The 19945-nt window shown below is 49.3% G+C and overlaps 1 protein-coding gene and 4 pseudogenes across 1 annotated transcript; 2 read left to right on the top strand and 3 right to left on the bottom strand.

Moving 5' to 3' along the window:
* Positions 1–3742: 3742 nt before the first annotated feature.
* Positions 3743–4419, bottom strand: LOC135443443 (feather keratin B-4-like; annotated as a pseudogene).
* Positions 4420–7606: 3187 nt separating this feature from the next.
* Positions 7607–8353, top strand: LOC135442957 (feather beta keratin-like; annotated as a pseudogene).
* Positions 8354–11700: 3347 nt separating this feature from the next.
* LOC135443442 (feather keratin B-4-like) lies at positions 11701–12369 on the bottom strand (annotated as a pseudogene).
* A 1564-nt stretch (positions 12370–13933) lies between these two features.
* On the top strand, positions 13934–14602 carry LOC135443441 (feather beta keratin-like; annotated as a pseudogene).
* Positions 14603–17557: 2955 nt separating this feature from the next.
* On the bottom strand, positions 17558–17914 carry LOC135442956 (feather beta keratin-like). The gene has a single exon (XM_064703226.1). The coding sequence runs from the start codon at positions 17912–17914 to the stop codon at positions 17558–17560; it is 357 nt and encodes a 118-aa protein (XP_064559296.1).
* Between the last annotated feature and the right edge of the window lie 2031 nt (positions 17915–19945).

Raw genomic sequence — 19945 nt, 5'->3', positions numbered from 1 at the left:
TGGACAGTTAGTGAGTTGCTCCTTCCTTCTCTGTCCTTCCTTCCTATCCCAGGTCCTTCTCCTCTGGGCTGCTCTCAACTCTCTGCATTATCCAGTCTACAGCCATGTTTGGCATTGCTACAAACCAAGCGAAGGATCTTGCATTGGGCCACGTTCAGCTTCACGAAAATTACAATATCCCACTGCCCCAACCTGTTCCAGCCCGTCTGGATACCATCCCTTCCCTTCAGACAACCAACTGCACTTCTCAGCTTATTCTGGCCTCTGATTTTGCTGAACATCCCACTCAATCCCACCATGCATGTCCCTGACAAAGATGGGAAATAATACTGGTCCCAATAGGTGTAAGAGCTTAAATGAGAGATGTGGGACTCCGGGCAGTTCTTCAAAATGCAGTTTATTACAGCTGTTACAGCAGTTTAAAGTTTTGAGTGATAGACCCTGTGCCTACAGCTGTCAGCTCCAGCTGCAAGCAAGGCTAAAGACCTTTTAGTTTTAGTTACAGTGCATTATATACTTTTCATTGGTGAACATCTTAATACAGTAGAACCAATCTGTATCTTAACTTTAATCTATAGCCTATCATAACTACTATAATTACCATATTCATGTTACTATTCTCTAATCACTTAAAGTTAGTACATTACAATTTAAGCTAAAAGTTGTTTTTCTGTTTTCTTGCAGTAAAAAATTCTGAGACTTTTTTTCTACTTGCAACATTTGCTAACTTGTTTGCTTGTGCTGTCTTTCTGCCTAGTAAAAACATCTTGTTTAAACTGAGTTTATCCTTTGCTCTAAGTCATAAAAACCCCTTCTAACTAACACACCCTTTGCCTCCTTAGTTATCCAGTAAGACTGGCTCAACATTTCTTTTCTTCTATATTAAAACTTGCTTGCATCTCTATTCTTTCATCAAACTCTACATTTAAAAATCTTTCTGCTAAGCATACATATCTGTGAGACTTTCTTGTCAAATTTTAATCCTTCCCAACAAATAGGAGCTTCTGCCTGTCACCAGTCATCCCCTTCCTCCACACACATGGAGCCACAACAACTTGACTTAGACTGTCCCCTTTGAGTTAAACCATCCCATCCATTCCCTATCCACCACCTGGTCCAACCACAATTCCCCAACTTTCCAGAGTGAATGTGCAGATACTTTCTAGTACAGGAACAAATGCTATGCACAAGTCCAGGAATGTGATATTGTTCCCTCTCCCCTCATCCAACAAGGCTGGAACCAATCCCAGCTCATTAAAAGATGCCACTTTTTAATGGACTGACAATGGACACCTTTTAGTCTGCCTGTCAAGGTCAGGCAGGCACATTCCCGATAGCTGGACATGATACAGGAAAGCTGAGGGAAACAAAACACTTCCCACATCATGATTTGACAGAGAAGCTGCCTGAAAAAATGCCCCAATGTCATGGCCAATGGCTGTCCCAAACCTTCAGCCCCAGATCATCTTTGAGGTCATACCCTGGATGTAATCCAGCAGAGTCTTGTCTTCCTTATTCCCAGTAAACCAGAGATAAACACAGTTCTCTAGTGTAAGCAAAGAAGAGGAGAGGGGCAGAATATCCCTTACCTGAAATGTAGCTGATGCCTCAGGTTTCAGTATTTATATTTTTCAGATTCTGTACTGCTTTAGTGTGCATTTTGGAGCTTCATATAAGAGGATGGCAAGCTCTTCAAAGAGTAGGGAGACAAAACAATTCCTTCTCTAGCTGGGGACCAAGGACAACTATTCCAAATCTGAGCCTCGAGAGCTGTACTGGTTTAGGGCAAATTTGTTAAAGAATCTGCAAAGGAGGGCCCCTCCAGAAAGCGAAACCCACACGGCCCCTCCCCCCAACCGGTTCGGGAAAAAATTCCTCGGAGAGAGGTGGAAAGAACCTGTTTATTTGACTGGCCCCGCACCCCCCAGCACACAAAATGAACAATACCCGATGACACCGCTCTGAGAAAGATGGCAAAATCAGAAAGTCTCTTTCGGGGGTGGTTGCTCTGTTCTCAGTCCCTCCGGCACTGGGCCAGCCGCTGCAGCCGAACCCTTGGTGTTCCCGGGTCCCAGTCCGGAGCAGGTTCGAGATGGTCACAGGAACAGGAGAGGAGAAACAGTCCAGGAAGCAATGTGGACTGTGTAGCTAGAACTAGCTAATAAGCAGAGGCAGAAAGCAGAGCAGAAGCAAGAGCAGAAAAAGAGAGCAAGCAAAAGCAGCAAGCAAAAGCAGCAAGCCCAAAGCTAGAAGTAAAAAAAAACCAGCTCTGTCTACGGCTTGTCTCTGTGTCCTGATAAGAGAAAACCCAAACAAAACTTCCACTCTTCAGTGCCGGTCTTAAAGGCACAGAACAGATGAATGGGGATATACAAGCATCATAACGTCACCCCAGGACAAGAGCATAACCAATGGTGGACTGAAGAGACAAAAAAAAAGAAGGATGGGATTTCACAAGCTAAAGCTGTAATTGGACAATAAACTCCAAAATGCAAATGGACCAGAACATATAAAATTTTGAGACCCTGTGACCAGACATCTATTTTGTGACTATTTTGGGTTTATCTTGGGTGTAGCCCTGTTTGGGCTCTTGTGTTTCCCAAGGTGTATCCATTAAAGCCTTCTAATAAATACCTACTTTATTTTTTAGCTTCATGTGGTCTCTGTTCTAGGTCAGCCTTCACAAGGCATCAATCCCAAACATGCAGGATAGAGGATGGGTGATGAGGGGATTGAAAGGAGCCCCAGAGAGGAGATCTTCAGGTATTGGATGAAGAATTGGTTGTGCCCCAGCCATGTGCACTCATTAACCAGAAACTCCTCCTGTGTCCTGGGCTCATCCCCACAGCAGGGGCAGCACAAGAGACTGGGGGAATCTCACCCTCTGCTCTCCTGTACTAAAATCAGAGTTCAGTGTTGAACTCTGAGCCCACAAAGACAAGGAAGATGTGGACCTGCTTGAGTGGATGGAGGCCTGGAAGAGGATGAGAGTCAGCCAGGTTGGTGTCCAGCCAAAGGAAAGACACAGCCAGGAGGATGATGAGGGGTTTGTGCCAGAGGCAGGGATAGATCTCCATCGGTGTATCCGAGCCTGTGATTCAGCAGCTGAAGGTTTGATGGAAGCCACTGGAAGAGGGAAGTGTGCCAGTGGGTTGTAGAATTGGGGAAGTAACCCGTGAAAGAGATCTTGGAGCACATTTTCACCCACCCCAGTGGTCTCTACAACCCTGGTACAGCACTGAGAAGGGATTGGAAGCTTCTTGGGAGAAAAAAGAAGACGGGCTCATTTGAAGTTATGATGCAGGAAAACTTTATTGAGGTAGAAGAGTAAAAACTCAGGAGCAGCCAGAGGAAGGGAGCTGGTCTGAGGTGCAAGCAGAGCAACCATCAGCCGAGCTGCTTTGCTTGCAGGAGGTCATGCCAGACTTTCTGCCTTACAGAGGGAGCAGCCAGGCAGAGGTGCCCAATGGTCTCTGGCTTGGGAGAAGGGATTTGCAGCAGAGGGTACAGCACATAGACAAAGGGGTGATGCAGAGCAGGGAATGGAGGAAGAGCAGGAGGCAGACGGGCCATGTTTGCAGGCAGCCTGAGCTGGCCATTGTCTGCTGCCTGGTTGGTGCCCTGAGAGCAGGAGCTGGAAATGCTGAGAGTGTTTGAGAGCCTTGGACCAGAGATGCGTCTTCAATGCCGGAGATGAGTTCCAGGGAGTGGGTGGTGGCGTCAGGGGTGGTGCTGAGGGCCCTTAGCAGATGTTGCCATAGCCCCTTCTGCCATAGCAGCCCAGGCCTCCCAGGCCATAGCCAAATCCACGGCCATAGCCAAAGCCACCAAAGCCACCAAATCCCCCAGAGATGGGCTGTCCCTGCACACTGAGCTCAGTGCCCAGAGCAGCGGAGGAGGTGGATCCGACGGCGGTGTTCTGGGGGAAGGAGGTCATGATGGGTCCTGGCAGGGTGACCAGCACAGGGGAAGGGTTGATGATGACGCGGGAATCCTGGCATTGCAGGGCACAGGGCTCGTTGCAGCTGTTGGCCAGCGGGGTGGGTCCGCAGGGACTGCAGCGGTTGTAGCAGGCCATGGGTGTGGTGTGGAGGGTGCCTGGAAGAGAGAGGGGATGAGGCAGGGCTGGGGTGTGGGACCTCAAGGGGTGGTGACGCAGAACCGTGAGGGAGAGTGTGGAGGCTGTTGTGGGGCTGTGGGGAGGTGTGAGGGCAGTCGAGGCTGGGGCTGAGCCTGATGGAAGAGAGAGGGGCCAGAGGTGCAAGAGCAGGAGAGCAGAGGGATTGCGTCTCACCTGGTTGTCAGCAGGAGCAGGAGGAGAAGTTGTGAGGAGAAGTGTGTAAGGGAGAGAGGTTCTGGGCCGGCTTTTATGCAGGTTCTGCAGGGGTGGGACAGCCTTGTCCCATGGCCTTGGGGCATTCACCAGCCAACAGGTCTTGCCTGGCCTGGTGAGTCAAGAGGTGGGGATTGTTTTTGTTCCCACAACACTTCAGTGTCATATCCAACTCTTGAGGCCATGTCCATCTGACCTTGTCGGCAGCTTTAGGAGCTGGCATTTGGGTGGATTTGATTATTAGATGTGGGTCAGGAAGGGCTGAAGAAACAACCAGAGCCCAGCAGAAATGCAATGTCATCAGTGAGGTCATTTTGTGGCACTCATGTCCTGTGGTTTGTGGGTGCCTTGTGAAGACTGGGACTCTGTTCTGTGCCGCTGGATGTCCATCAGTCATTGTGCTGCACCCAGGAATGCTGAGGGAGCTGCTGATGCCCTGGGAAGGTCACTGAGCAATATCCTGGGAAGGTTCTGGTGCCTGGGAGCTGCTCCTGATTTCTGAAATAGAGTTTGTTCTCTTGTGTCTTCTGTGTCAGCAAGAGGGAGAATCTGGAAAATGAGAGGCTGCTTAGGGTGAATGTGTTCCATTGTTATGGTCCATTTGGATTTCTGAAATTTACTCAGCCATGTTCACTGTCTAAATTAAAATGTATTCCTTGGCCGCATTAAGAAAAAAAACCCGTAAATAAGAACAAACCAGGCTTGATCCCTTTTTTCCCAAACTGATCTGTGACATAATTCACTTATTCTGCATTCAAGCCACAAGGTGTCATAACTTATAATCATTAGTCCTAATGCTTTGTTCCTGTAAGCAAAACCCAATAATTAGTAATGGACACCCAGCAAGCTCCTCTTTCCTTCTTTGCATGGTTTGGTTGTTCCTCTGTGGAATTGTGCAATTTCATGTTCTGCTCCTGAGGCCACCTCCACCTGACCTTGGTGATACTTTCTAGCTGCGAGAATTAGAGACCAAGGTGTTGGTGTTGATGTTGCGTGCCAGGACACGTAGAAGATTCAAGCAAAGCTTACAAGCACTGGGGTGTCGTCAGTGAGGTCATTCCATGGCATATTGACAACGTGTCCCATTTGCATTCTTGCCTCCTGCCTGGCAGAGCTCCCAGCTCTCTCAGCTTCTCCTCATCTCCAGGATCCTCCACTCTCATCAGTGTCATGGTGGCCCTGCACTGCTCTTGGTCAACCATGGTTGTGTCCATGCAGCCTCACCTGTGGTGTGAAACAGGATGTTCAACTCCCTCAACATGCTTTATTTCTGTTCCTAATCCTGTCCTGGAAACTGCTGGAGATTTTTTTTTACCATAAAGAGTAGATGATGACCTCAAGATCCATCTATGCTCCACCAGGAACAGAAGGTCCTTCCCTGATAGAATGCTTTGGGTGCCAAGGAAAGGGCAACTGGTTTCATCCTGAACTTCTGTCAGGGCTTTATCACTGTCCCACATAACATCTTTATCTCTGAACTGCAGACACGTGGGTTTCAAAGGAGGTCTAATGAATGGATGAGGAACAGACAGAGAGTGATGGTCAGTGGCTCGGTGTACAGGTAGAGGCCAGTGGTGAGGCCTCCAGGCCTCTGCCTTAGACTGTCATTTTGGTGATTTTGAATATTTTATCAAGGAGATGAGCAGTGAGATTGAGACCACCCCCAGCATGTTTGCAGGTGCCACAAAGCTGAGTGTTACAGTTGACACAAGAACATGGAGTGATCCCATCAGGAAGGACACTGGGAATGTTGAGAACATAAGAACCTCTTGTGGTTCAACAGCTCCAAGTTCAAGGTCCTGTACATAGTTTGGGACAGTCCCAGACACGAGCACAGCTTTGGAGAGGGAATCCTTGAGAGCACTTCCACCAGAGAATGATCTGAATGTTCTGGTGGACCAAAATCTTAAAAAAAACCAGCAAAATGAATTTTCAGCTCAGGCCACCAGACATTTCCTGGGCTGCACAGAAAGAAGTGTGGCCAGCAGGAATGGTTGGGGGTTAATTGGGGACGTGAGAACGTCATTATTGTCACCAACAGGTGACAAAATATGCACGAAAAGAGGGACACCAATAGAGACCAAAATGTTCAAGACATGGCCATGCATCCTTGCAGCGAAAGAACTTCTGGAAGAAGGTTTCTAGAAGATTGATAATTCCTGTTTCTTCAGAGATAAAGATATCTGATTTAGGGTGATGAGTTGAGCTTCACAGTGGAAGAAAGACATGGACTTAGTGAGGCAAGAAGAGTGCCGGAACAGCAAGGGGTTCAGGGGACCAAAGAATCCTTGTGATTAGAAATGGGAGATGTGTGAGGTTTATTTTTGTGAGAAGGGAAGAATGGACAAAGGAGATGTTTTGAGTGTTCCATGGAATGACCTCAATCATAACACCCCAATTCTTGTAGGCTTTGTTGTCATATTCTACGTGCCTGATACAAACCAATATTACCATATTCCAATACCAATACCTCGGCCTCTACGCCACAAAATTAAAAACTGCCGCAAAGGTCAAATGGACGCAGCCTGTAGAGAAGGACACAGAATCACAGAATTCCACAAAGACATGCCAGCACCATGACAGGAGGAAATAGGATCACAATGACCATCCAGCAGCAATTAGTGTTTGTTCCTAACAGGAACACAACATTACATCTGACAGGATATAAGTTATGAAACCATAGGACTTGAATGTAGAATAAACAAATTCACACCAGAGAGCAGCCTGGGCAAAACCTGGTCTGGCATCATTGGTTGCTTGTTTATTTGGTTTCTTAAAGAGGTAAAGAAATACACTTTAAATGACAGAGTATATTTCCATGTAAAGTTGAGAAATCCAAATAGACCATAGCATTGGAACAAGTTCAACCTATCGTGGCTTTAATTTCCAGATCCTTTCTCTTGATCCTAGAAAAGAAAAAACTGCATGGGGTCCATTTCATCCATCAAGAAGAGCTCTCAGGCACTGGGACCTTTTCCAAGCTCTTGCAGAGTGGCCTGCCCAGGACATCAGCAGCTCCCTCAGCATTCCTGAGTGCAACACAACGACTGATGAACATCCAGTGGAACAAAACACAGTTCCAGTCTTCACAAGGCACGCACAAACCACAGGACGTGTGCCACAAAATGACCTCACTGATGACATCATATTTCTGCTGGGCTCTGGTTGTTTATTCAGCCCTCCCTGACTCACATGGAGCAGTCAAATCTGCCCAAATACAAACCCAATGAAGTTGCTGCCAAGGTCAGATGGAAATGGTTTCAAGTACAAGGCATGGAATTGCAAAACTACATGAAGGAAAACATTCCCCAGCTCATGACTCCCCAAGCTGAGCCAGCCAAGAGCTGCTGCCTCAAAAATGCCCCAGGCCATGGGACAAAGCTGTCCCACCTGGTCAGGACCAGTATAAAAGCCAGCCCAGAACCTCTCACACTCACACACTTCTCCTGACGCCTTCTCCTCCTGCTGAAAACCAGGTGAGCCTCACGACCCTGACCCTCCTGCTCTGGCACCCCTGGCCCTTCTCTTCCAGCACACTCTGCCCCATCCTCAGCAGCCCTCACGCCTCCTCACAGCCCCACAACAGCCTCCACACTCCCTCACCCTCCTGAATCGCTGTTCCTTGCATCCCCACACCCCTGCCGTGCCTCACCCCCCTCTCTTCCAGGCACCCTCCACACCACACCCATGGCCTGCTACAACCGCTGCAGTCCCTGCGGACCCACCCCGCTGGCCAACAGCTGCAACGAGCCCTGTGCCCTGCAATGCCAGGATTCCCGCGTCATCATCGACCCTTCCCCTGTGCTGGTCACCCTGCCAGGACCCATCATGACCTCCTTCCCCCAGAACACCGCCGTCGGATCCACCTCCTCGGCTGCTGTGGGCACTGAGCTCAATGCCCAGGGACAGCCCATCTCTGGTGGATTTGGTGGATTTGGTGGCTTTGGCTATGGCCGTGGATTTGGCTATGGCCTGGGAGGCCTGGGCTGCTATGGCAGAAGGGGCGGCTACATCTGCTAAGGGGCCAGCCGGGCTGCCTGCAAACATGGCCCATCTGCCTCCTGTTCTCCCACTCCCTGCTCTTCATTGGTTCTTTGGCTCTGTCCAGTTCCCTCTGCTGCAAACCCCTTCTCCCAAGCCAGACATCAGTGGGCTCCTCTGGTGGACTCCTCCCACTGTGGGGCAGAATGTTCTTGGTGCTCTGGAAAAACCTCCTGAGGGCAAAGAACCTCGGCTGATGGTCACCCTACTTGCACCTCAGCCTGTTCCTTTCTACTGGCTGCTCAGGACCTTTTATTCTTCTACCTCAATAAAGTTATCCTGCAGCGTAACCTCATATGAATCCTCCTTCGTTCTTCCCCCAAGATTTTTTCAGTCTCAGCAATATCCCAGGGTTTTAGAGATCACTGGGGTTAGAAATTGCAACAAGAGATCTTTTAGGATTTATTTCCCCACTTCAACCACCCACTGGCATGCTTTGCTCTTCCAGCACATCCCACAAACCCTTCTGTTTCTAGAACCCAGCCCTGGATACGCTAATGCAGGTCTGTCCCTGCTGCTGGCACAAGCCCCTCTGGGTTGTGTGCTCCCTTTGGGTGGACACCAGTTGCTCCATCCCCTCATCATCTCCTCAGCCCAGTAAGAGATCTGCTCAAGCAGGTCCATATCTTTCTTATCATGGCTATGCATGCTTGCAGCAAAAGAACTTCCAGAAAAGCGTTTCTAGCAGACTGACACTTCCTGTCTGCACACTGATAAGGACACAGATAAGGATACCTGATTTGGGGTGATGAGCTGGGCTTTACAGTAGAAGAAAGACACAGACTTAAAGAAGCAAGAACAGTGCAAGAACAGCAAGAGCTTGAGGGGACCAAAGAATTCTTGTTGTGATTAGAAATGGGAGACGTGCAAGGATGATTTATTGTAGGGGTCCTACAGTTGAACAAACAACTCCAGTCTCCCCAGACATGAGTAGAGACAATGACTCCCCTGCTCATCTGCTGCCCACACTGTGGGGATGAGCACAGGACACAGCGGATTTCTGCGAGTGCACATGGTCAGGGCATGTCCAATTTTTCATCCACCAACACCTCAAATCCTTCCCTTTTGGGACTGCTCTCAATCCCCTCATCACCCAGCCTTTATCCTGCATGTTTGGGACAGCTCCAATCCAGGTGCAGCAGATTCTGCCCCTCTGCTCTGGTGATATTGGGGAACTCTTAATCTATGGGTCACTGTGAACAAGGAAGACAAGATTCTGGTTTAGAGGATCCAGGGCACAGCCTTGAGGATGATCTATGGCTGGAGGTTTGGGACAGCCTTGGCCGGTTATCCCAGGGCATTTTTTCAGGCAGCAGCTTTTGCCTGGCACAGCCTGGTAAATCATATGGTCGGAGGGTTTTTCTTCCCACAGCTCTGCATTGTCATGTCCTGCTCTTGAGGCCGTGTCCATCTGACCTTGGCGGCAGATTTGATGAGTTGGATTTGGTTCCAGCATTGCTGGATGAGGGAAGAGGGATCAATAACATGTAACTGGACCTGTGCACAGTATTTCTTCCTTTGCTAAAAATCATCCTTGTCTCTAAGCTGGAGAGATGTGGATGTTTGGTTGGAACATTGGGTTAAGAAGGAAATGGGTGAGATGGCTGCACTGGAAGAGTTATGAAAGAGTCAATGGCTCCATATGTGTGTGGAGAACAGGGATGAGTGGCGACCCTCAGAGACTCGTGTTCAACCATTGTCACTTCCCATTTTGTCAGGGACATGGAGAGTGCAATTGTGTGTGCCATCAGCAAAAAATGTGAATAACAGCAGGATGAGTAGTATGCTTGATTGTCTGGAAGGAGGGGATGGCATCCAGAGTGTTCCAGACAGTCTGGAGATACGGGCTCGTGTGAAGCTCGTGAAGGTCAGCAGGGCCAAGAGGAAGGTCCTGCACCTGGATTGGATTGATCTCAGTAATGGGTGTTGGATGGGTAATGAGTTAATTAACAGCATCCCTGAGGAGAAGGACTTACACACTTACACACCCATATATATAAACTAAATTACTCTGAAATTCTAAAAATAACTACAAACTAATAAAAAATTAAAAACTTTTATCTCAATAATAAAACAACCAAAAAAACCCCCACACTAAAAAAACCACCACCATATAATCAACTACCAACAAAAAAACCACCATACACTTTTTACTAATAATTCTTTACATATTATAAAACTAAATTTAAAAAATAATCATACAATACCTCATGCAACAAATAACAAAAACCACTATAAAAACAAATCAAACCAACTTACTAAACTCATAAGTATTCAACTAAACCTAAACTTTACTGAAAAAACCCTAAAGCTCTACCACTACAATAATCAATAAATAATAACCAATATACTATAAAAATAACAAAAAAACGCCAAAACCTGAATGATGAAGAATTGGACATGTCCTGGCAATGTGAATGAACTGAGCAAAAATCCCCCATGCTCTGGGGTCATCGCCACAGTGAGGGCAGCACATTCTGTCCCTGTGCTGAACTCTGATGAGACTGGACTTGTGTGTTCCACTCTGAGGACACAAAAGAAGGAAAGACATGGACCTGCTCAAACAGATCTGAAAATGGCCTTGGGAGATGATGAGGGTCTGGAGGAACTGGTGTCCAGCCAAAGTGAGCCCACCAGCCAGGAGGGCCTTGTGTCAGAGGCACGGATGGACCTGCATTGGGGGATCCAGGCGTGTGTTCAAGCAACTGAAGAGTTGCTGTGGTGCACTGGAAGAACAAAGTGTACCAGTGGGGAGTGGAATTGGGGAAATAATTCCTACAAAAAGTCTTGGAGCATTTTTTCAAAAATCCAAATAGCATCAACAACCTCAAAGTATCTAGGAAGAAGAAAGAAGAAGGAGTCTTTTGAGGTTATGATGCACGAAAACTTTATTGAGGTAGAACAGTGAAAACTCAGGAACAGCCAGTGGAAGGGAGCTGGTCTGAGGTACAAGGAGGATGACCATCAGCCGAGGCCCCTTGCTTGCAGATGGTTTGGCCAGAGCACCAAGGCCTTCCTGCCCCACAGTGAGCGCAGCCAGAGATGCCCAATGGTGTCTGGCTTGGGAGAAGGGGTTTGCAGCAGAGGAGCTGGACAGAGACAAAGGGACGATGCAGAGCACAGAGAGGGAGAAGTGGAGGAGGCAGATGGGCCATGTTTGCAGGCAGCTCGGGCTGGCCTGTTGGATCTTGCCTTGCTTGGTGCCCTGAAAGCAGGAACAGGAATTGCTGAGCCTGTTTGAGAGCCTTGGCACAGAGATGCGTCTTCAATGCCGGAGATGAGTTCCAGGGAAGGGGTGGTGGTGTCAGGGCTGGTGCTGAGGGCCCTTAGCAGATGTTGCCATAGCCCCTTCTGCCATAGCAGCCCAGGCCTCCCAGCCCGTAGCCAAATCCACGGCCATAGCCAAAGCCACCAAAGCCACCAAATCCCCCAGAGATGGGCTGTCCCTGCACACTGAGCTCAGTGCCCACGGCAGCGGAGGAGGTGGATCCGACGGCGGTGTTCTGGGGGAAGGAGGTCATGATGGGTCCTGGCAGGGTGACCAGCACAGGGGAAGGGTTGATGATGACGCGGGAATCCTGGCATTGCAGGGCACAGGGCTCGTTGCAGCTGTTGGCCAGCGGGGTGGGTCCGCAGGGACTGCAGCGGTTGTAGCAGGCCATGGGTGTGGTGTGGAGGGTGCCTGGAAGAGAGAAGGGTGAGGCAGGGCAGGGGTGTGGGGATATGAGGGATGAAGTGTCAGCAAGGTGAGGGAGTGTGGAGGCTGTTGTGTGTCTGTGGGGAGGTGTGAGTGCGGCTGAGGCTTGGGCTGAGCATGCCCAAAGAGCGGGGCCAGGGGTGCAGGAGCAGGAGAGTTGGGGGCTTGAGTCTCACCTGGCTGTCAGCAGGAGCACGAGGAGAAGTCAGTAGAAGTGTGTGAGGGAGAGAGGCTCTGAGCCGGCTTTTATGCTGGTTCTGGATGGGCGGGACAGCCTTGTCCCATGGCCTTGAGGCATTTTGGAGGCAGCAGCTCTTGGCTGTCCCAACCTGGTGAGTCATGAGGTGGGGACTGTTTTCCTTCCTCATTTTCTGCAATTCTATGTTCTTCCCTTGAATCTATCTCCATTTGACCTTGACTGCATATTTCAATTGGGAGAAACAGAGGTCAATGGATTGGAGTTGATTTGTTTTGAATGTTGAAGAGGCAAACAAATCCTACAGGAATTTGGGTGCAATTTCATGTCTTCATGTAACCCCCAGCCATTCCTTCTATTCAAACCTACTTCTCTGCAACCTTGGATATGGTCACTGCTCTGGGCTGAAATTCCATAAATGGATCATGAGGTGGCCATGTAGCCTTGGCTGTGAAAAGCTCCAGCAGTTACCAGGACAGAATTAGGAAAAGAAATACAGTCAGATTATGGGAGTTGAACATCCTATTCTACACCACTGTTGGGGCTCCTCAGTGGAACAAGACCATGGACATGGTTGGCCAAGAGACCATGGCACTGATGGGAGTGGAGGATCCTTAAGATGAGAAGTGGAAAAACTGGAATTTTTTCAGGCGGGAGGCAAAAATGCAAATGGGACATGTTGTCAATATGCCATAGAATGACCTCAGTGGTGACACCCCAAATCTCCAAAGTTGTGGTTGAATCTTCTACGAGTCGTGACACTCACAATCAACACCTTGGTCTCTAATTTTTGCAACTTATCCTACCACCAAGGTCGGATGGAGATGGCCTCAGGAGCAGAACATGAAATTGCACAATTCCACAGAGGAACAACTGCTCTGTGACACAAAAGGAGAGGAGCTTACTGGCTGTCCGTTAGTAATTATTGGGGTTTGCTCATAGGAACAACACATTAGGACTTACTAATTATAAGTTATGAAAACTTGTGGCTTGAACGTGGAAAAAAGGAATTGATGTCACAGAGCAGGCTGGGAAAAAAGGGATTGGGCCCCGTTTGTTGTTTATTGGATTCCTGAATGAGGTCAAGGAATAAACTTTGAATGACAGAGTATATTGTTTTGTAAATTGTATAAATTTCAAAATACAAGCACAATGGATTAAGTTCAACCCAGGATTGCCTCTTGTTTCCCTGATCCTGTTTCTTGATATCATTGAAAACACAGAATAGAGGAGATTTCTTTCCTCTGTCATGAAGGGTTCTGAGGCGCTGTGACCTTTCCAAGTTATTGCAGAGTGACCTTCTGAGGACATCAGCAGCTCCCTCAGCATTGCTGGGTGCAACACAATGAGTGATGGACACCCAGTGGCACAGAACAGAGTCCCAGTCTTCACAAGGCACCCACAAACCACAGAACACAACTACCACAAGATGACCTCACTGATGACATTGCACCTTCCCTGGGTGCTGGCTGTTTATTCACCCCTCCCTGACACACATGGAACAGTCAAATATTCCCAAATACCAACTCCCAATTAGAAGCTGCTGCCAAGGTCAAATGGACACAGCTTCAAGAGCAGGATAAGGAATTGTAGACATGGATGAAGGAAAACATTCCCTACCTCATGACTCAGCAGGCTGGGACAGCCAAAAGCTGCCGCCTCAAAAATGCCCCAAGGCCATGGGACAAGGCTGTCCCGCCCCTCCAGGAGCAGCATAAATACCAGCACAGAGCCTCTCTCCCTCACACACTTCTCCTGACACCTTCTCCTCTTGCTCCTGCTGACAACCAGGTGAGCCTCACGACCCTGACCCTCCTCCTGCTGCACCCCTGGGCCCTCTCTTCCAGCACGCTCAGCCCCAGCCTCAGCAGCCCTCACACCTCCCCACAACAGCCACAGCAGCCTCCATGCTCCCTTGTCCTCTTCCATAACTGCCCCTTGCATCCTCATGGCTCTGCCCTGCCTTACCCCCTCTCTTCCAGGCACCCTCCACACCACACCCATGGCCTGCAACAGCCTCTGCCGTCCCTGCGGACCCACCCCGCTGGCCAACAGCTGCAACGAGCCCTGTGCCCTGCAATGCCAGGATTCCCACGTCATCATCGACCCTTCCCCTGTGCTGGTCACCCTGCCAGGACCCATCATGACCTCCTTCCCCCAGAACACCGCCGTCGGATCCACCTCCTCGGCTGCCGTGGGCACTGAGCTCAGTGTGCAGGGACAGCCCATCTCTGGGGGATTTGGTGGCTTTGGTGGCTTTGGCTATGGCCGTGGATTTGGCTATGGGCTGGGAGGCCTGGGCTGCTATGGCAGAAGGGGTGGCTACATCTGCTAAGGGCCCTCAGCACGCCATGCTCCCTCTGTGGGGCAGGAAGGCATTTATGATCTGGCAAAGCCTCCTCCAAGCAAAGGACCTTGGCTGATTGTCGCCCTTCTTTCACTTCAGCCTGGCTCCCTTCCATTTGCTGCTTATTGCCTCTCATTCTTCTACCTCAATAAAGTTTTCCTGCATCACATTTTAAGTTGAGTTCTTCTTCTTTCTGATGCCAAGACCCTTCCAGTCTCACTCAACTTTCTGCCAGGGTTCCAGCATCCATTGGAGTTGGTGAAAAAGTGCTCCAGGTCCTCTTTTATGATTTATTTCCCTATTCTACTATAAGGTGGCACAATTTGCTCTACCAGTGCATCCCACAAATCCTTCAGTTACTGGATCACAGATCTGGATACACTAAGGCATATCTATCCCTGCCTGTGGCCCAAGCCTCCCTGGATGGTGTGTTCAGTTTTGTGGACAGCAGTAGCTTCTGTCCCTCATCATCTTCCATGCCCTTCTGCAGACCCTATGAAGCACATCCATGTCTTCCTTGTCTTTGTGGGCTCAGAGTTCAACACTGAACTCTGATTTTAGTACAGGAGAGCAGAGGGTGAGATTCCCCCACCCTCTTGTGCTGCCCACACTGTGGGATGAGCCCAGGACACAGGAGGAGTTCCTGGTCAGTGGGTGCACATGGCTGGGGCACATCCAATTCTTCATCCAACACTCCAAGTGCTCCTCCCTGCGGCTGCTCTCAATCCTCTCATCACCCCTCCTTTACCCTGCATGTTTGGGATTGCTCCAATCCAGGTGCAGAACGTTCTGCCCCTCTGCTCTGGTGATATTGGAGAACTCTTAATCTATGGATTACTGGGATCAGGGAAGACAAGACTCTGCCAGAGGATCTTCCTCATGGCCTTGAGGATGATCCATGGCTGAAGGTTTGGGACAGCCTCTGTCCATGACACTGGGATATTTTCCAGGCAGAAAATGTTGCCTGGCAGAGCCTGCTGTGTCATGAGGTTGGGAATGTTTTGCTTCAAACAGCTCTGAAATTCCACATTCTGATCTTGAGGCCGTGTCCATCTGACCTTGGCGACAGCTTCAAGGGTTGGTATTGGTTCCACTATGGGTGGATGAAGAGAGGGAGAACCAGGATCCTGTATCTGGACTTGTGCAAAACTTTTGTTCCTGTGCCAGACAACATCCTTGTATCTAAGCTGGAGTTGATGGCTGGACATCTGGCTGGATAAGAAATGGGCAGGATGGTCTCACTGAAAAGTTGTGGTCACTCCATGTCCCAGTGTGGAGAACAGGGATGAGTGGTGGCCCACAGGGATTGATAATGGAATCATTGTAACTTCCCATCATTGTCAGGGACATGGAGAGTGGGTTGGAGTGCCCCCTTGGTTAGACTGGGGATGAGTCCCAGGTGAGTGGTGTGGTTTATGGTCTGGAGGGAAGGGATGGCACCCAGAGGGTTCTGGACAGGCTGTGGAGATGGGCTGGTGGGAAGCTCAACAGAGCCTAGATGAAGGTCCTGCACCTGGATTGGATCAATCTCACTAATGGATGTTGGATGGGTAATGAGTAAATTAACAGCATCCCTGAGGAGAAGGACTTAAACACACTTACACACTAAAATTGTAATTAAATCCTAAATAACCCTAAAATTCTAAAAAGAATTACAAACTAACAAAAAATAAAAACTTTAATCTCACTAATAAAAAAAAAAAACAGACTAAAAATCATCACCATATAGCCATCTACCAACAAAAAACCAAAAATACACACTTTTCACAAATAAATCTTACCACAATATAAAAAGGAATCAAAAATAACAAACAACCATGTAAAAACCCACACAACAAATCACAAAAACCAGTAAAAAATATCAAACCAACTTCCTAAACTCAAAACTAATCAACTAACCCTAAACATTACTAAAAATATGGCTCTCTACCTCAACACTAATTAATAAATAAAAAACATTGCTGTATAAAAATATATTAAAAAAATAAAAAAACTGGAATGATGAGGAATTGGAAATGTCCACAATGAATAAGCTGAAAATGCCCACATGAATAAGCTGAAAAAAAATCCCCCAAGCCCGGGGGTTATCCCCTCAGTGAGGGCAGCACATTCTGCCCCTCTGCTGCAGTCTGAGGAGAATGGACTTGTGTGTTCCACTCTGACACACAAAAAGAGAAACATGGACCTCCTTGAGCAGATCTGTAAATGGCCTTGGGAGATGATGAAGGTCTGGAGGAACTGGTGTCCAGCCAAAGTGAGCCCACCAGCCAGGAGGGCCTTGTGTCAGAGGCACGGATGGACCTGCATTGGGGGATCCAGGCGTGTGTTCAAGCAACTGAAAGGTTGCTGTGGTGCACTGGAAGAACAAAGTGTACCAGTGTACATATTGGGGAAATAATTCCTACAAGAGCTCTTGGAGCACATTTTCCAACAATCCCAATAGCATCAACAACATCGGCTTAATCTCAAAGTGTCTAGGGAGAAGAATGAAGAAGGAGTCTTTTGAGGTTATGATGCACGAAAACTTTATTGAGGTAGAACAGTGAAAACTCAGGAGCAGCCAGTGGAAGGGAGCTGGTCTGAGGTACAAGGAGGATGACCATCAGCCGAGGCCCCTTGCTTGCAGATGGTTTGGCCAGAGCACCAAGGCCTTCCTGCCCCACAGTGGGAGCAGCCAGAGGTGCCCAATGGTGTCTGGCTTGGGAGAAGGGGTTTGCAGCAGAGGAGCTGGACAGAGCCAAAGGGACGATGCAGAGCACAGAGAGGGAGAAGAGGAGGAGGCAGATGGGCCATGTTTGCAGGCAGCTCGGGCTGGGCCCTTGGCTGCTGCCTTGCTTGGTGCCCTGAGAGCAGGAACTGGAAGTGCTGAGCCAGTTTGAAAGTCTTGGCCCAGAGATGCGTCTTCAATGCCTGAGATGAGTTCCAAGGAGTGGGTGGTTGGTGTCAGGGCTGGTGCTGAGGGCCCTTAGCAGATGTTTCCATAGCCCCTTCTGCCATAGCAGCCCAGGCCTCCCAGCCCATAGCCAAATCCACGGCCATAGCCAAAGCCACCAAAGCCACCAAATCCCCAGAGATGGGCTGTCCCTGCACACTGAGCTCAGTGCCCACGGCAGCGGAGGAGGTGGATCCGACGGCGGTGTTCTGGGGGAAGGAGGTCATGATGGGTCCTGGCAGGGTGACCAGCACAGGGGAAGGGTTGATGATGACGCGGGAATCCTGGCATTGCAGGGCACAGGGCTCGTTGCAGCTGTTGGCCAGCGGGGTGGGTCCGCAGGGACGGCAGAGGCTGTTGCAGGCCATGGGTGTGGTGTGGAGGGTGCCTGGAAGAGAGAGGGATAAAGCAGGGCAGAGATGTGGGGGATGTGAGGGGCAGTGATGCAGGAGGATAAGTGAGTGTGGAAGTTGTTGTGGGGCTGTGGGGATGTGTGAGAGCTGCTGAGGCTGGGGCTGAGTGTGCCGGAAGAGAGGGCCCAGGGGTGCAGGAGCAGGAGGGTCAGGGGCTTGAGTCTCACCTGGTTGTCGGCAGGAGCAGGAGGAGAAGGCGTCAGGAGAAGTGTGTGAGGGAGAGAGGCTCTGGGCTGGCTTTTATGCCGGTTCTGGAGGGGCGGGACAGCCTTGTCCCATGGCCTTGGGGCATTTTGCAGGCTGCAGCTTTTGCCTTGCTCAGCCTGATGAGTCATGACCTGGGGAATGTTTTCCTTCCTGATGTTCTGCAGTGTCATGTCTTCTTCTTCTGTTTGTGTCCATGTGACATTGACAGCTGCTCATAATTTGAGAATTAGAGACAAGTGTGGGTTTTTTTGATGACATCTATCAAGACATGCAGAAGATTCAACCAAAACTAAGGAGAACTGGGGAGTCATCAGTGAGGTCATGCCATATTGACAACATCTCTCATTTGCATTCTTGCCTCCTGTCTCAAGAATCTCTCAGCTCTTTCAGCTCCTCCTAGTTTTGATTATACCCCAGTATTGTCAATGTCATGGTGGCCCTGCACTGCTCTTGGTCAACCATGTCCATGTCCTTGCTCCACTCTGGAGCCCAACAGTGGTGGGGGACAGGAGGGTTAACTCCTTCAGCCTTATTGTATTTCTTCTCCTACATTACCTATCCTGGTAACAGCTGGAGATTTTTATTCCAAAGAGTTCATGTCCACCTCATGATCCACTTAAGCTACAGTAGGACTACAAGGACCTTCCCTTCTCGAATGCTTTGGTTGCCAAGGGAAGGGCAACTGGTGTCATCCTGATCTTCTGTCAGGGTTTTTACAGAGTCCCACAGGACACCCTTGTCTCTAAACTGCAGATGTGTGGGTTTCAAAGGAGCTCTGATGAATGGATGAGGAACAGAGAGTGATGGTCAATGGCTTTATGTACAGGTGGAGGCCAGTGACGAGGCCTCCAGGCTTGTGCCTTGGACTGGTGATTTTGAATATTTTATCAAGGAGATGAACAGTGAGATTTACACCACTCTCAGAATGTTTGCAGATACCAGGAAGCCGAGTGTTGCAGTCGACTCAAAAACATTGAAGGATGTCATCAGGAGGGACACTGGGAATGTTGAGAACCGAAGAACCTCTTGTGGTTCAACAACTCCAAGTTCAAGGTCTTGCACATGGGTTGGGACAGTCCCAGACTCGAGCACAGCTTTGGAGAAAACTCATTGAGAGCAGTTCCACAGAGAAGAATTGCAGGTTCTGGTGGACTAAAATGACACAGCAATGTGAATTTCAGCCAAAAAACATAACCACATCCTGGGCTGCATAAAAACAGGTGTGGCCACAGGAATGGCTGGGTGTCAGTTAGAGCCAGGAGGAAAGACCCAAATTCTTGTCAGCTTTATTTGCACCTTCTACATACCTGCGTCAAAAGAAGCCCAAAACCTTGGGCTTGACTGCTCCCAATTAAAAGCTGCTGCCAAGGTCAGATGGACACGGCCTCAAGGGGAGGGCATGGGATCACAGAACATCAAGAGGGAAAACATGACCCACTTATGACTCACCAGGCTAGGCCAGGCAAGAGCTGCATCCTAAGAAATGCCCCAAGGCCATGGGACAAGGCTGTCCCGCCCCTCCAGGACCAGCATAAAAGCCAGCCCAGAGCCTCTCTCCCTCACACACTTCTCCTCAAGCCTTCTCTTTCTCCTGCACCAGCAACCAGGTGAGTCTCATAACCCTGACCCTCCTGCTCCGGCACCCCTGGCCCCTCTTTACCAGCACTCCCAGCCTCAGCAGCCCTCACGCCTCCCCACAACAGCCACAGCAGCCTCCATGCTCCCTTGTCCTCTTCCATAACTGCCCCTTGCATCCTCATGCCTCTGCCCTGCCTAACC

The sequence above is a fragment of the Zonotrichia leucophrys genome, chromosome 2 (assembly GCF_028769735.1).
Source record: "Zonotrichia leucophrys gambelii isolate GWCS_2022_RI chromosome 2, RI_Zleu_2.0, whole genome shotgun sequence".
NCBI classification, from domain to species: Eukaryota; Metazoa; Chordata; class Aves; order Passeriformes; family Passerellidae; genus Zonotrichia; species Zonotrichia leucophrys.
This window is presented reverse-complemented; position numbering and strand designations above follow the sequence as displayed.

Coding starts and splice junctions, on each gene's coding strand:
- LOC135442956 (XM_064703226.1), bottom strand. CDS start 17,914: ATGGCCTGCAACAGCCTCTGCCGTCCCTGCGGACCCACCCCGCTGGCC.